Source organism: Pararge aegeria, chromosome 4 (assembly GCF_905163445.1).
Source record: "Pararge aegeria chromosome 4, ilParAegt1.1, whole genome shotgun sequence".
Taxonomy (NCBI): Eukaryota; Metazoa; Arthropoda; class Insecta; order Lepidoptera; family Nymphalidae; genus Pararge; species Pararge aegeria.
The window spans coordinates 4,472,578-4,486,595 of NC_053183.1; the positions used below are offsets into that span (position 1 = coordinate 4,472,578).

Sequence of the window (14,018 nt, forward strand, 5' to 3'; positions counted from 1 at the left end):
TTATGTTTTAGGGTAGTGCTGCAGTCAGTTCAGTTAATGGCTAGCTACTGCTTTATTGTATGTATGCACGCCACTGCCTATTAGACGAAATACAAAGTCGGAATTTAATATTGAATAGAAATAGGCGTTACTTTGCCGAAATCCATGATATAATATGAAAATTAAACATAATTTGCTATACTCTGCGAAAAGCAGGAGAATCTTTATGGTGTGATTTATAATTTTGTTCAATCCTTATACTCCACACCAAACAGATCTTCGGCAATGTACGCACGTTTCTTAATAGTTATTCATTGTAAAGTCAACATCTCCTGAGGATGCTCCGGTTTCGGTGTCGTAGAGGGTACATTGCCGAAGAACGGTACGTTTTCCTGCTTTTCGCGGCGTAGGTATAGCAAATTAAGCTTAATTTTCATATTAGGAATTTAATGTTTTTTCTTCGTATCAATACTTGTGTACGAAAATTATAAAAATTAAAGATTCGTTAGTTTGTTTTTTTGTAATCAATATAGTTTGTAAACAACTGAACCTAATTTTAATAATTCTTTCACAATAAAAAAGCAACTTTATCCGAAAACGCCTTTACTAAGTGTATTACGTGATTAGTGGCATAGAGTTGTTTGAAAGGACAAAGAGTAACATGTGCTACTTTTTGTCCTGGAAGAACATCAAATTCCCAAGGGGTTAGGAACATTCGTTTATCAAATATCGTCCTTTGCTCATGTCCTAACAAAGTAACCAATCAACACCGCGGGTCGCAGCTAGTATGTCGATAAATCTTGCCCTTTAGAGCATGATTAAATGTGTGCTATTTTATATAACGAGGGCGCTACTGTCGCCTATAATATGGCCTTATTCCTAGCTTAGGGACAGGTGTGTTCTCCTGTTAATAATTTTTATTTTCTGTAAGACGATTGTTTAATTCACCCAAACAGAATTTTTGTTCAAAAATCGATATTATTATTCATCATTTCATACACATTACCGGCCCACTACAGGGCTCCCACAATGAGTCCACGATGCCGGCCCAGTGCGGTTTGGTGGACTCCACACACCTTTGCGAACATTATGCAGAACTTAAGCATGCAGGTCTCCTTCCGATGATTTCCTGCACCGCTCGCAGCATGTTATATTTAAATTGCTTAAACGCACAAAACTTATAAAGTTAGAGGTGTGATAAACGACTTGGACCCCGGGAGGTATCTTTGCATCGTTCCGAGTCCATGTAGGACTGCGGTGCATCGATAATGCAGTCGTATTTATATCAAAATACCCACCAAGTCAATGTCATGAACATAAATATCTGGCAAATATAAATTTATAGTTATCAAAAGTTTAATTATTTGGCCACTTTATAAATTTACTGTAACAGGTGCGTGCTGGGATTCGAACTCGGCCCCCCGAAAGTGAAGTCGAAGTCCTACCCACTGGGCTATCGCCGCTTCATTGATATTATTATTATTTAATTGTTAATAAACTACCTTCTATAATTTCAAATATATTATAACACTGGAGGGTTCCATAAGTAAGGGAAAACGTTAAGTACCTTCAGTTATTATGGATCAAACGGTCTTCATCTAATTAAAAGGCCGACCGCGGCAAATAAGCACAAAAACGACTTTCGTACAGAATTTACCTTTACCGCTAAGATGTGGAACGCCCTCCCGGTAACTGTGTTTCCTGCCACGTATAATTTAAGTACCTTCAAGGCTAGAGTGAATAGGCTTTTTCTAGGCAAGCGTGCTCCAACCTAGACCTCATCATTGCTTTCTAACGAGCATGATTGTCGTCAAACGCTGGCCTATCGTTAATAAAAAAAAAAAAAAAAACAATGGGTAGATATAGTTCTTATATAGGTTGAAGTCTTGCTTATCTTAGATATGTATAGAGGCAATCTGATAAACCAAGAATGCGCCTTCTTACCTACTCAGTATTCACTTACGAAATGTATAACTCGTGCATGTAATACCTACAGTTGCAAGAAATATGAAACTCCATACCTTAGAAGGCAACTTTATCGCATATGCGTTAAGTAAATGTTTATATGTTTAAGCGTGCTGTGAGCTAAAAGGACATGGCATTCGCTTGCTTACCTGAGACGTAGTGACAATGATAGAGCTCCTATGAAATACCGTTACTTAAATGCAAATTCAAATGCCATAGACACTTTTAAAGTAGGTTTGTTGTTAGGTACCTACTAAGGTTAAAATCAGGCTTGGAATTTGGCATTAACATTACAATCCTACTTTAATTATATTATAAATACGAAAGTAACTATCGGTTATGACTTCAACTCTGAACATATTTTGATATAATTTGGGTTGTAGCTAAATAGACTTTGGCAAAAAGGATATCATTGACCTATTGCGAAAAAAGGCTTTAAGAGTTAAAATAGGTATTGGATGAATGTTTGTTTGAAAGATCGTCATTCTCAAAGCATAAACCATGAAGCTTTTGATAAGAAATGAATTTAAAAATGTGTGGAACGTTCAGCATCTACTTCTATCGAAGTAGTAAAGAGTAATCCTGCGAAATCCTAAATAGTACAGACTATTTAATCATATCAAACCATTACCGGCCCACTACAGGGCACGGGTCTGTGAGAAGGGGTTAATGCCGCAGTCCACCACGCTGGCCCAGTGCGGATTGGTGGACTCCACATACCTTCTAACATAATGTAGAACTCTCAGGCATGCAGGTTTCCTCACGATATTTTCCTTCACCGTTAAGGCAAGTGATATTTAATTACTTAAAACGCACATAACTTAGTAAAGTTAAAGGCGCTGGGATTTGAATTCGGCCCCACGAAATTGAAGTCGAGCTCCTACCCACTGCGCTATCACAGACTACATATAAATTCACAACTCCTGAGTTAACCGATTATTTAAATTGCAGGTTCATTTTTGTTGTTTAAACACAGTCACAATTCGGGCTAATTTATTATTTATTTTAAATTAAAATTCGCAGATAGGTAGATATTTATTTTTCTCACAGAATACTTTAGCACAAAAGCCAAATAGGTTAGCCACTAGGTTTTAATTTTATGTATTGTAAATAGAAAAACAAAAACGAATTAACTATATAAACAACTAGTGTATCTATAATTTACCACGATTTTAATGCACTACTGTCGACCCAATAAAATTTAAGAACGCAGCTGTTATTGGAGAGCTATAATTATAAAAAATCAAAAACAAAGTAAAAATAATAATAATAATCATAAAAAGAAGGGGAAAAAGAACTTATTGACATTAATCATTTAAGTGCGCGACAGTGGACAGGGACACAACAAAACCCAGGGACGCTACAAGGTGAGGGGCGGGGGTGAGCACCCTTCGCGTCACGTGACGCGCGACCTTCAGGCGGCGCACCGACCTTGAGCGCCGCTCGCCCCGCGCGGGTCAGAGGTGAATGCACGCCAGCCCCCCGCGCGCCCCCGCATCCCGCCGCCTCGCCTTGCTGCGGCCCCGAATGCCATCTAATGCCACTCACCTCGTTCCTAGCTACGACACCATCGCACCCGCCGACATCCTGATCTCATGCACCCTGCCGCCGCGAACAGGTATCAACGCGGCACACCTTTCCCATAAAATATCACCGACAAGTTTATTGACATCGAGGCGCTACTCGCTCTCGCACAATTGCGCAAATGTATATTTTTTGTAACTTTCCAAAACACACTCTGTTCACGTTCGAATAAGAAAACACTTCTATTGCAAAATAAAACGTCTATTCACACAAGATATACTTTAAAATGAAAAAACATTGAACACAAGGGTTTGCGCGAATAGTAACAACACGATGTCCTCTCACCTCCGCAAAACAAAGCGGAATAAAGATAAACTTATTTGAGCGAACTGACATCTCGCGAGTCACACCGAAAAACAAATAAACGAAGGCTGACATCTAGCGACCGAATTGGTATTTTAAAGTTTCGTTCATAGTCCCATAGATGGCTTTAACTATACAGAGAAGTGAATAGTCAAATTATATCAACAAGTAATCAATTACTACAGAAATTAATAATTTACGTATTAAATGAAATATTATGAAAACCAATTAATGAAAAATTTAAACTAAAATTAAACTTGTGAAAAGTGACATTTAACTGTATATAATCTGTGCTGTGTTAACGTTATAGTCTAAGTTGCCACGATATGAAAATTTACTCAAATCAATGGACCATCAAGTTTTTTATTAAATTAATGACGACTAATAAATTAATAGTTATGCAAGTTAGGAGTCAGTAATTAGACTTTCTAAATAAAAAATAGTTTGATTTATTTTAATGTTTTTTATGAAGTTTTTCCTTAGCTGCTAAGCTGCATAAAGAGTGCGTAAAGTTGCAGCATATTCTTGGAAGAATATGTAGGCAACATACTTTTATAATGCCGACGACGTTCTTACTGAAAACAAACTTTAATAAAACATTTATAAAATAAACTTAAGGATTTCTTTCCTGTTCCAGTTTGCAAGCAAATGTTATCAATTGAGCATTTTCATGTGCATATTGCTTTGGTTTGGGTCAGCGGAATCTGAGAATCTCTTTAAAAGTAGAGTGGCAACTTCACGTTATATGACTTACTCATCATCATTACCATAACCAGCCCACTACAGAGTACGGGCCTCCTTTCAGAATGAGAAGGTCACGATGTCTTCTTTTACCGTTGAAGAAAGTGATATTTAGGTTTAGGTTTCAAGACATTTATTCCCATAAAAAGACCTAAGTCACTTACATAGGAAACTTAATTTTCTATAATAAATTAATACACTTCGCCATTAGACTAAACTAAATTCAATTTTAATATTATCTACTCATTCAATGTATTCGTCTTTAAATTTATTAGTATTACTTAATATATAAGAGGCTAATTTAGTTTTGATAAATTGAAAAATTTAATTACTTAAAACGCACATAACTTTTACTACTATTATTATTAATTATTTAGAGGTATATCCTTTCAAGAATAAATATTAAAGTAAAAAATAAATGTATAGTTTATGCTTTTAACTAATAACATAATAATAAACTAATTAATATGTATTGGGACATTTTATACGTAAATGAAGCATCCCACTACTGGCAACTCCTATATTTACCTTTGAAAAAAAAAGAGAGATCAGCTGTGAGCTGTCGACTGTCGTAGTCGTGTTACAAGTGTGATTAGTGTAGTTCATTAATATTCTCATCGCAGTGGTTTTGTTTTATTTACCTTGTATTAAACCACTGCAGTGACCTTATACGACGAAAATATTTTTTTAAGTGATTACTTTATTTATGTGTTTTATATGTGTTTTTTTACCATTAGTTGATGATTCAATAACATAATTGCCTGAAGAGATTCACGTGATATCCTTGAGGCGTGCCATTACTCATTAATTAAATAGATCTATCTGTAACATCCAAGGCTGTGCTAATAAAGCAGTGTTTGTGAGTTTAGTGGCTATTATGACAATTTTTAATACATAATGGGCGAAGATAGCGACCATGGGTACGGGCGGACGACAAATAAGAATGTGCTCTTGAAAATTGTTATATTGGGAGATGGAGGTGTTGGCAAATCGTGCCTGATGGGCAGGTTCATATCAAATCACTTCGATGACCACAACTTTCATACGATAGGCGTGGAGTTCATGAACAAGACATTGGACGTTAACGGCAAGCAGTACACTTTACAGGTAACATTATTTACTTCAGTTTTTTCTCTTTACGTATGAGTATGTCTGGCATGCACCTTTGACTTTTAAGTTATAAGTCAATAACATTATAAAAATGTCAAAACTTGAGAGTTATGTGTGTTACAAGTAATTAAAAAATAATCACTTCCTGACTGAGAGTTCTCCATAAAATTCTCAAGGGTGTGTGAAGTTTGGCCAGTGTGGTGGAAAAAAACCTTATTGTTGTAACCCCCCTTGCTCTGTAGTGGGCTGTTATGGGATTGAAAATTATGATGAGTAAGTCATATAATGTGACATTGCTGTTGTGGCGTGCACTGGGTTCCTTATCTCTACCAGGGTATACATACAGCAGGAAAATTGCATAGAATGCCAAAAATCCTCCTCCTATAGAAGCTATATAGCTATTTTAAGGTAGGCGGTGCTTTTGTGCATTTATGAAGTGCACACCACTGAGGGCTGTATATAGACCTTTCAGAATCCAACATCAAATTTTTGATTTGTAAGTCTTCTCACCTCCCTGGCTCACTGATGGTCTGGTGATAGGCTTGGGCCATGGCTAGTTATCAACCAACTGACAAAAACGTGCTACCAAGTTATTAAGCATTGCAGTAAGACACCTAGTAGAAAACAATTAACAGAAAACCCATATTCATATAACTGCCATAAACCTAGCAGGATAATCTAGTAGAATCTCACCTGGTTCAAGATGCATCATCTTGCATCAGGTGAGATTCTACTAGATTATCCTAGTTCAGATTGCTGTCAAGGACTAAGTTGTAGCTGTATGAAAGGAAATATATATAATCGGGTGGAATGTTCCTTACATAGGGCAGATCACAGACAATATATAAAAGGAAAATTTTGAGTTGAAATCACACAAAACACTGTTATAAAGATTTGAAGTGAACTTTAATCCCAACTACATTATCATAAAATAATTGTTTCCACTTTATGATTTACTCAAGATTTATTCATTGCGCTCAATGTAGCGTGGATTAGATGAAATTTCACTCCTTTATAGTGCATGACTCTTAAGTATTATTTATTCAAGCTTACCTAAAAAGATCTTGTACTAATGCTTTTGTAAACAAAAAAGATAAAAAATATGTTTTACTATGTTGATAATAAAGGAAAGTCATACTAAGCTTAAATGAGAAGTACTTGATAAAAATCATGATATATTCTCTGATATACCATATTAAAATCAAACTCACTAAGAAGTATAAATTGTATAAAAAGAGTGTAATGATACTCAACCCGGATCTTTTATACATGTCTCCAAAAATGAGTGTTCCGTTAAATGTGAGGAGAAGTAGTACAGACCTTTACCCACCATGCCGGCACTATGCAGGGTAGTAGGTAAAGTAAGTAGGTAGGCAAATTAAAAGAAAATTCATGGATGCATGTTATTGTAGAAATCGAAAGACTAGCGCCCTTTTTATATGAAACTCCTTGTACTTTCAAATATTTGGGCCTCTGATAAAATAAAAACAGGTTCGGCAAAGTTATTTTAAGTATCATATTAGAATGCTCTTATGATCTATAACCACAAACTAAAGAGCCAAAAGTGGTTCTACTGTATAATTAGCATTACATCACAGTCAAAATTATATATTGACTGTGATGTAATTAATATTGCAAAACTTACAAACTAATAGGTATGACAATTAATTAATTTCACATAATTTAACATAAATATGAAGCTGCGATAGATACTCGTAGCGCTTCGGTTTCCTATTCAGGGGGCAGGCTTTGTTTCCCGGCACGCACCCCAATTTTTCGGAGTTTTGTGCGTTTTTAATTTAAGCAATTATTAAAATATCACTTGCTTCAATGGTGAAGACAAACATCCTGATTAAACTTGCATGCCTGAGAGCCTCTCCATAACGTTCTAAAGTAAGTTGTGAAGTCTACCAATCCGCACTTGGCCAGCATGGTGGACTACGGCCTTAACCCATCTCGTTCTGAGAGGAGACCCGTGTCCTGTGGTGAGCCGGTGATGGGTTGAGCCAGCACACGAGTGCTCACCATTGAAAGAAGGTCGTCAAGACGTATCACTGGCGCCAATACGTTTATACCAAAATCAATTATCTCTACAAGTTTAAAGTTTATATAAAACGTAAGCTTATAGAAAAATCATATTTTAATATTAAGGATTTTTTAAATGATTAAAAAACCTTGGGTGTGAATTATAACTTGAAACTAGTAAAAAAAAATTACCCGGCTAAGTTTGTTGTGGGCTCTTCTTAGACCAGGGCGTGTTTGGAACCCTCGCAGCTTAAGGTTGAAGTTGTCTATCTCCATTACACAATTGTATAAACATATTTTTATGAACCCTGCATGCGTGACTGTGATAGTAATTTGAATTTATAAGTGCAGCGAGGAGGTTGTAATATCTTAATCCTTATAAATTAATAAGAGTTATCACCTGTGGGTCATTAATACATTTAGGATGAGACGATAATGGTGTCAATTTACTTCAGATCTGGGACACAGCTGGTCAAGAGAGGTTCAAATCTCTGAGGACACCATTCTACAGAGGGACAGACATTTGCATATTGGCATATGCAATTGATGATAGGAGTTCCTTCAACAACATTAAAACTTGGTTGAACGAGTTCCTACATTATGCTGGAGTGAAGAACGGGATTGAGAAGTTTCCTTTCATTGTTGTTGGTAATAAGGTACAAATTAAGTTAAAGATTACTTTCAAATGTCAATGACCTAGTTTTAACTTCAAACTTAAATTTATCGTCACTAGCGGACCCCCGCGACTTCGTCAGCGTATGATTCAATCGAGAAGCTAGAATATATCTAATGCTAACATCATAATCATCGTGGGTAGCTATGTACCTACTATTATTTTACGTGGTATTTTAGTTGATACATACAAACATACATCTATACATCCATCCTTACAATCTTTCGCATTTATAATATTAGGAGGATGGTCCGCATGCATTCGTTCGCTGTCCCATACGCCTTGCGACTGACAGTTATTTGTGAAGAGTTATGTTCTTTATCTCCGACAATATTTATCAGATCCTTATTAAAATAAGACCGATAGTGTACACTTTGAAATAAAAAAAGAATGATTAAAATCGGTGCTAATTTAACAGAGATATTAAGTAAAATTGATAAAAGTTTACATCCCATTGTTTATCGGGATAAAAAGTAGCCTATGTGTTGACCCGGAATATCACCACTATGCCAAGTTTTATTTGAATCCGTTCAGTAGTTTTCACGTGATGCCCGGACGGACGGACAGACAGACAAAAATTAAATAAAAATCTGTTTTGGACTCAGTATCGATTATAAAGCATCCCGCGGTCAAAATTTTCAAAATATATTAAATGTACAGAAATATTTCAGTTACAGTTTTATTGTAAGTATAGATTAATATAACGGGTTGTTATAATAATGACGATATATAAACATTCAGTAAGAAACTGAGCGAAAAATAAACATAACTTCATTATGCTTGCCTAGTGTTGTGTTTTCATTCAATTTTTGTTTTTGCATTATTATTTTTTGACATTGATTTCGAGAACAATTTGAGCCCTAAATTGAGTTGCCACATTTAGGGTTCTCTGGTAGTAACTCTATCTAGTTTGATTGATGTGACCGATCATTAATTCTTGGTCTTGTTTTAGTAGTTCTTATAATTAACATTACATATATATTATGTATGTCATACATTTATATATATTATGTATTTTTTATATTACGTATATTTATTGAAAATTTTCTATGTATTTGTATCTGTACATTATGGTATTTATGTAAATATATATCAACACTCTTTGCACTATCCCGTTCTCTTGCTGTAAGTTCTGTCTACAAAGGTTGCCTGTAAGAGATTGCTTGCAGCAATAAAGCCGCCTTTGCATATCTACATTTTTTACTGTATACTCCTTACTGTTTATTTTCCTGTATCTTATACGTGCTATAAAGTATTTCTTCTTCTTGTTAACACCTGCAATGTATTATCTGAGCCTACCTCTGTCTCCTAGAGCTTTCATCTTGATGCATAAGCTGTTGATTCTTTTCAGTCAGATGTATCGTCGAAGGACCGAGAGGTAACACACGAGCAATTGAAGCAGTGGTGTGATGAGAACAAGATCTCCACGTACTTGGAAACGTCGGCAAAAACTGATAGCAATGTGGTTGAAGCCTTCTCGCAATCTGTACAGAGGTAAGTTCTACCTACTGTTTCTACTACCCTCTGTTTCAGATTTGCACTGACAAAGTAAAATTTACCTGATTTTCCTAGACTTATGCCCAATAACGACTAACAAGGGCTCGGTAACCGTAAAAAAATTCGAACCGGTTTCGGTCGGTATTGAAATAATTTCGGTTAAGGTTCCGGTTTCGTTTTTTTTACCGGTTTCGACAAACAAGGCAATGCCAAAGTAAGTAACGCCGTTTTTGACCAGGGTATGCATAAAGAAGGGAGATGCCAAAAAAATGGAAAAATCATTCGAATTTATGAGTTGTACAAAATTTTAGGTTAGGCAGTGCTTTTGTATATGTACGAAGTGCACGCCACTGCCTAAGTGTTGGTGAAACGTTCAAATTCAAATTCAAAAATGTTTTATTCATGTAGACCTTATCACAGTCACTTATGTAGCGTTCATACATTTAACATGCTAGAGTAATGAAAGTAAGACTGTGATAACTAGCATTCGTTAACTTAAAACTAAAGCTTGGAGGGTTCCAAAGGCGCCCTGGTCTAAGAACAGCCCACAACAAACTTAGCCAGGTTTTTTTTTTGTTATCACCATCTCACATCTTTTTTATCATACATGTAATTTCGCATCCAAATCATTAAGCATTCATTTTAGGTGATGCCTAGGTTTTGTGAAAACGGGCGTAAGAGTTGCAAATTCTGTACTTGACTGACGAGTATTGGCTTGGCTGTAAAAGAGCGAATTCGCATCGATTTTTGGCACAGAGCTATTTGAAAGGACGCAGAGTAACTAGCCTTTCTTTTATTCCAAGAATACGGTTCCCACGGGATTTGTGAATACGGTGATGTGAAAGTTGAAACGGGTAGCTGTTTTTGTTTAACTTCAAAATTCATAATTCATTTATTTCAAGTAGGCCTACATGATAAGCACTTTTGAAACGACAAGTATGTCTGTTTGTAGTGACTCTACCACCGGTTCGAAAAACAGATTCTACCGAGAAGAGCCGGCAAGAAACTCTGTAGTTGCTCTTTTCCGACATCAACATTTACAATCATTTTTCTATATTGCGGAAGATGAGAGCGAGGCTGGCTGCTTCCAGTCTATCATTAAGAAATTCATCAAATGTATAGTTACCTCGCTGTGTAAATAAAATTAGAACCATTCGCAGGTGGGCCGACTTGGAACAGAAAGCGGAAAAGGAGCTGAGGATGTACCATCATCCCGACACGGTCACCCTCCACGGCTCCAGCGTCACATCCAGCTTCCGAGCCACTTGCTGCTCGCGTTTCACATCAGAAACATAAATTATTGTTACAGTGAACCACTGACCTCTATTACACTGGGGTGGATGGCTGTCCGTGTCCAACTCGAAACTTGTCCCCATTTGAAGCGCCTGTGATATAAGAGTGTCTCGGGAATTAATAATATCGTGTTTTGTGTAATTTGCGTTCCTTAGACACCCGTAATACAGCATCACACAAAAGGACTGGTTGTCCGTATACAAATGACAGCCTAAAGTTTGTCCCCATTTGAAGCGCCTATGACATACGAGTGTCTTCGGAACTAATAGTATTGTGTTTTTTGTCATTTTAATTCCTTGGACACCCGTACTATCAACTGACTTCTTTTATTAACACACTGGACTGGCTATCCGTATACAAAGTACAGCTTAAAGTTTGTCCCCATTTGAAGCAGCGCCTGTGACAAAAGAGTGTCTCTGGAATTGATAATATCATGTTTTTTTGTAATATTAATTCCTTGGACACGCGTTTGTACTACAGCATCAACTGACCTCTTTTTTTAGCACACTGGACTGGCTATCCGTATTCAAAATACAGCTTTAAGTTAGTCCCCATTTGAAGCGCCTGTAAAAAAAAAAGTGTCTCTGGCATTAATAATATCGTGTTTTTTGTAATATTAATTCCTTGGACACCCGTATGTACTGACCTCTTTTATTAGCACACTGGACTGGCTATCCGTATACAAAGTACAGCTTAAAGTTTGTCCCCATTTGAAGCGCCTGTAAAGAAAAAAGTGTCTCTGGAATTAATAATATCGTGTTTTTTGTAATATTAATTCCTTGGACACCCGTATGTACTACAGCATCAACTGACCTCTTTTATTAGCACACTGGACTGGCTATCCGTATACAAAGTACAGCTTAAAGTTTGTCCCCATTTGAAGCAGCGCCTGTGACATACGAGTGTCTTCGGAACTAATAATAGTGTGTTTTAGTCATTTTAATTCCCTAGACACCTGTATTACACCATACACTGATCTTTGATATCGTTTTTATTTATACAAAATCTTAGAAATACCTAATTTTCTGTATAAAGTAGTTAGAGTTTTGTGATAAAAGCATAATAACTTAGGAATTGAGTCATACCTACTTACTGAAGCTTGGCTAAAATCTTACTAAGAATTAAGAAAATGGTAGATATTCTATAGCAATAGTTAACTTTGAATTTATTATGTTCAGTGTTAAATTTGGAATACTGTACTTAAATTTTGCATTTGACTTAATAATAAGGGGTACAGATTTTTGGAATACACCCGTTTTCACAAATATTATTAAGAAACATCGCAGACGATAAGAAGACATAGTGTAGGTTCAAGTACGGAATAACATCTTAAACTTACTTATCAAGCATCTTTTTAAGATTTATTTTATTGTTACAATCTCAATGGCACAATAAAATAATCCGTTCTTATGAACAGGAGGTCCCGGTCTCATTCCTTGGCGTTGAAAAATGGAGGCTTGGGTAGTTATTAGTGACAAGCTGCCAAGCGACGTAGCGTTTCAATACGATGCCACGTAAAAACCGCAGGGTGATTACGTATCAAACAACAGGCTTACGACAGGCGTAAATCTTGCGATATTTGCTGTCTTTCACGTCACTTTCGCCTACAAAAAAAAATACAAAAGTGAGCAAAGATTGCAATTAGCCCGCTACCATCTTAGACGCGCATAGGTAGCAGAAATCTAGATCGCAGTAAGGGGCTTTCTTATAGGGAATAAAAAAATAAATTTACGACGATACACACGTCGACATGAAGTCCCAAAGTACTAAGATGACGAAGATGAATGATTATGCTGAATAATACATAAATACATGTTATATACAAATAAACACCAAACACTGGAAAACATTCACGTTCATCACACAAACATTGTCCAGTTGTGGGAATCGAATCCACAGCCTTGGATTCCGAAAGCAGAGTCGCTGCGCACTGCGCCAATCGACCTACATAACAATATTAACTCGTACTGCATAATAATATTCGTGAAACTACAACGGTGTTAAAGGTATCAACAGAAATCTCTGAACATTATCTTCTAGCAATACTACGTGATGATAAGTTATTTAGTATTTAACCACGAGTCAACCGTCCGATTATGTCTCGATATTCCATTAATATAATAATTACTGTATGTAAATAGTTTTGGCTATAAAATTGAGTAATAACGTAGGCGTGCGTAATATAAATGCCATACCATACGAGTCTAAGATGGGAACGGGTTAGCCCGTTACCATCTTAGACTGTATCATCACAAACCACCATGTGAGATTGCAATCAAGGCCTAACATGTGATGAAATAAACAAAAACTAATATATACATATTTATTTTTATTCTTTAAGACTTATGGCAGAACCAATATCAGACATTTATCACTTGCAGTCCAATGACAAGTTGGCCACAAAGCGTAGTGCAATAGTACAATTTTATTCGCAAAGTCTGCTTCTCTAGTGCATAATACGTTATTACTTAAAGGGTAATACTTACTTATCTCCCATAATGAGTGATTAATAGTTATATTTATAAGCAAAAATAATATCTATTGTATTTGTTTTCTAGATTTGTTGAAACGCGTAGCAATGTTTGCCTTATTATATTTGTGTTATTGAATTCTCACAGGCTATTTAGTAGCACAGCTTAACATAACTTTAAAAATGGAACACACATACAAAAACCCCAAATTTTCCCAAAGATTACTTAGTGTATACTCAGGTTTGTTGTGAAGCGGTGATAGCCCAGTGGGTAGGCTAAACTTCACTTCCGGGGGGCCGAGTTCGAATCCCAGCACGCACCTCAAACTTTTCTAAGTTATGTGCGTTTTTTTAGCAATAAAATTATTACTTGTTTCA

General features: G+C 36.2%; 2 protein-coding genes across 3 annotated transcripts in view; one reads left to right on the forward strand and one right to left on the reverse strand.

Annotated features, from left to right (window-relative positions):
* LOC120623375 (nuclear hormone receptor FTZ-F1 beta) overlaps positions 1 to 3,803 on the reverse strand; it is a 67,465-nt gene extending 63,662 nt beyond the window's left edge. Inside the window, exon 1 of the mRNA XM_039889375.1 lies at positions 3,493 to 3,803. The gene's annotated coding sequence lies outside the window, so the exon portion shown is untranslated. The remainder of the gene's footprint in view (positions 1 to 3,492) is intronic.
* A 1,336-nt stretch (positions 3,804 to 5,139) lies between these two features.
* On the forward strand, positions 5,140 to 11,471 carry LOC120637947 (ras-related protein Rab-9B). Of its 2 annotated transcripts, XR_005659460.1 has the most exons (5): positions 5,140 to 5,679; positions 8,163 to 8,363; positions 9,732 to 9,874; positions 11,038 to 11,237; positions 11,299 to 11,471. XR_005659460.1 is itself a non-coding variant. In XM_039910036.1 (4 exons), exons 1-4 carry the CDS (start codon positions 5,470 to 5,472, stop codon positions 11,171 to 11,173), a joined length of 690 nt encoding a protein of 229 aa, XP_039765970.1. In that variant the 5' UTR covers positions 5,140 to 5,469; the 3' UTR covers positions 11,174 to 11,471. The 2 variants fall into 2 exon arrangements, 1 of the variants encoding a protein (XP_039765970.1); XM_039910036.1 differs by having other exon boundaries at positions 11,038 to 11,471.
* Positions 11,472 to 14,018: the final 2,547 nt, after the last annotated feature.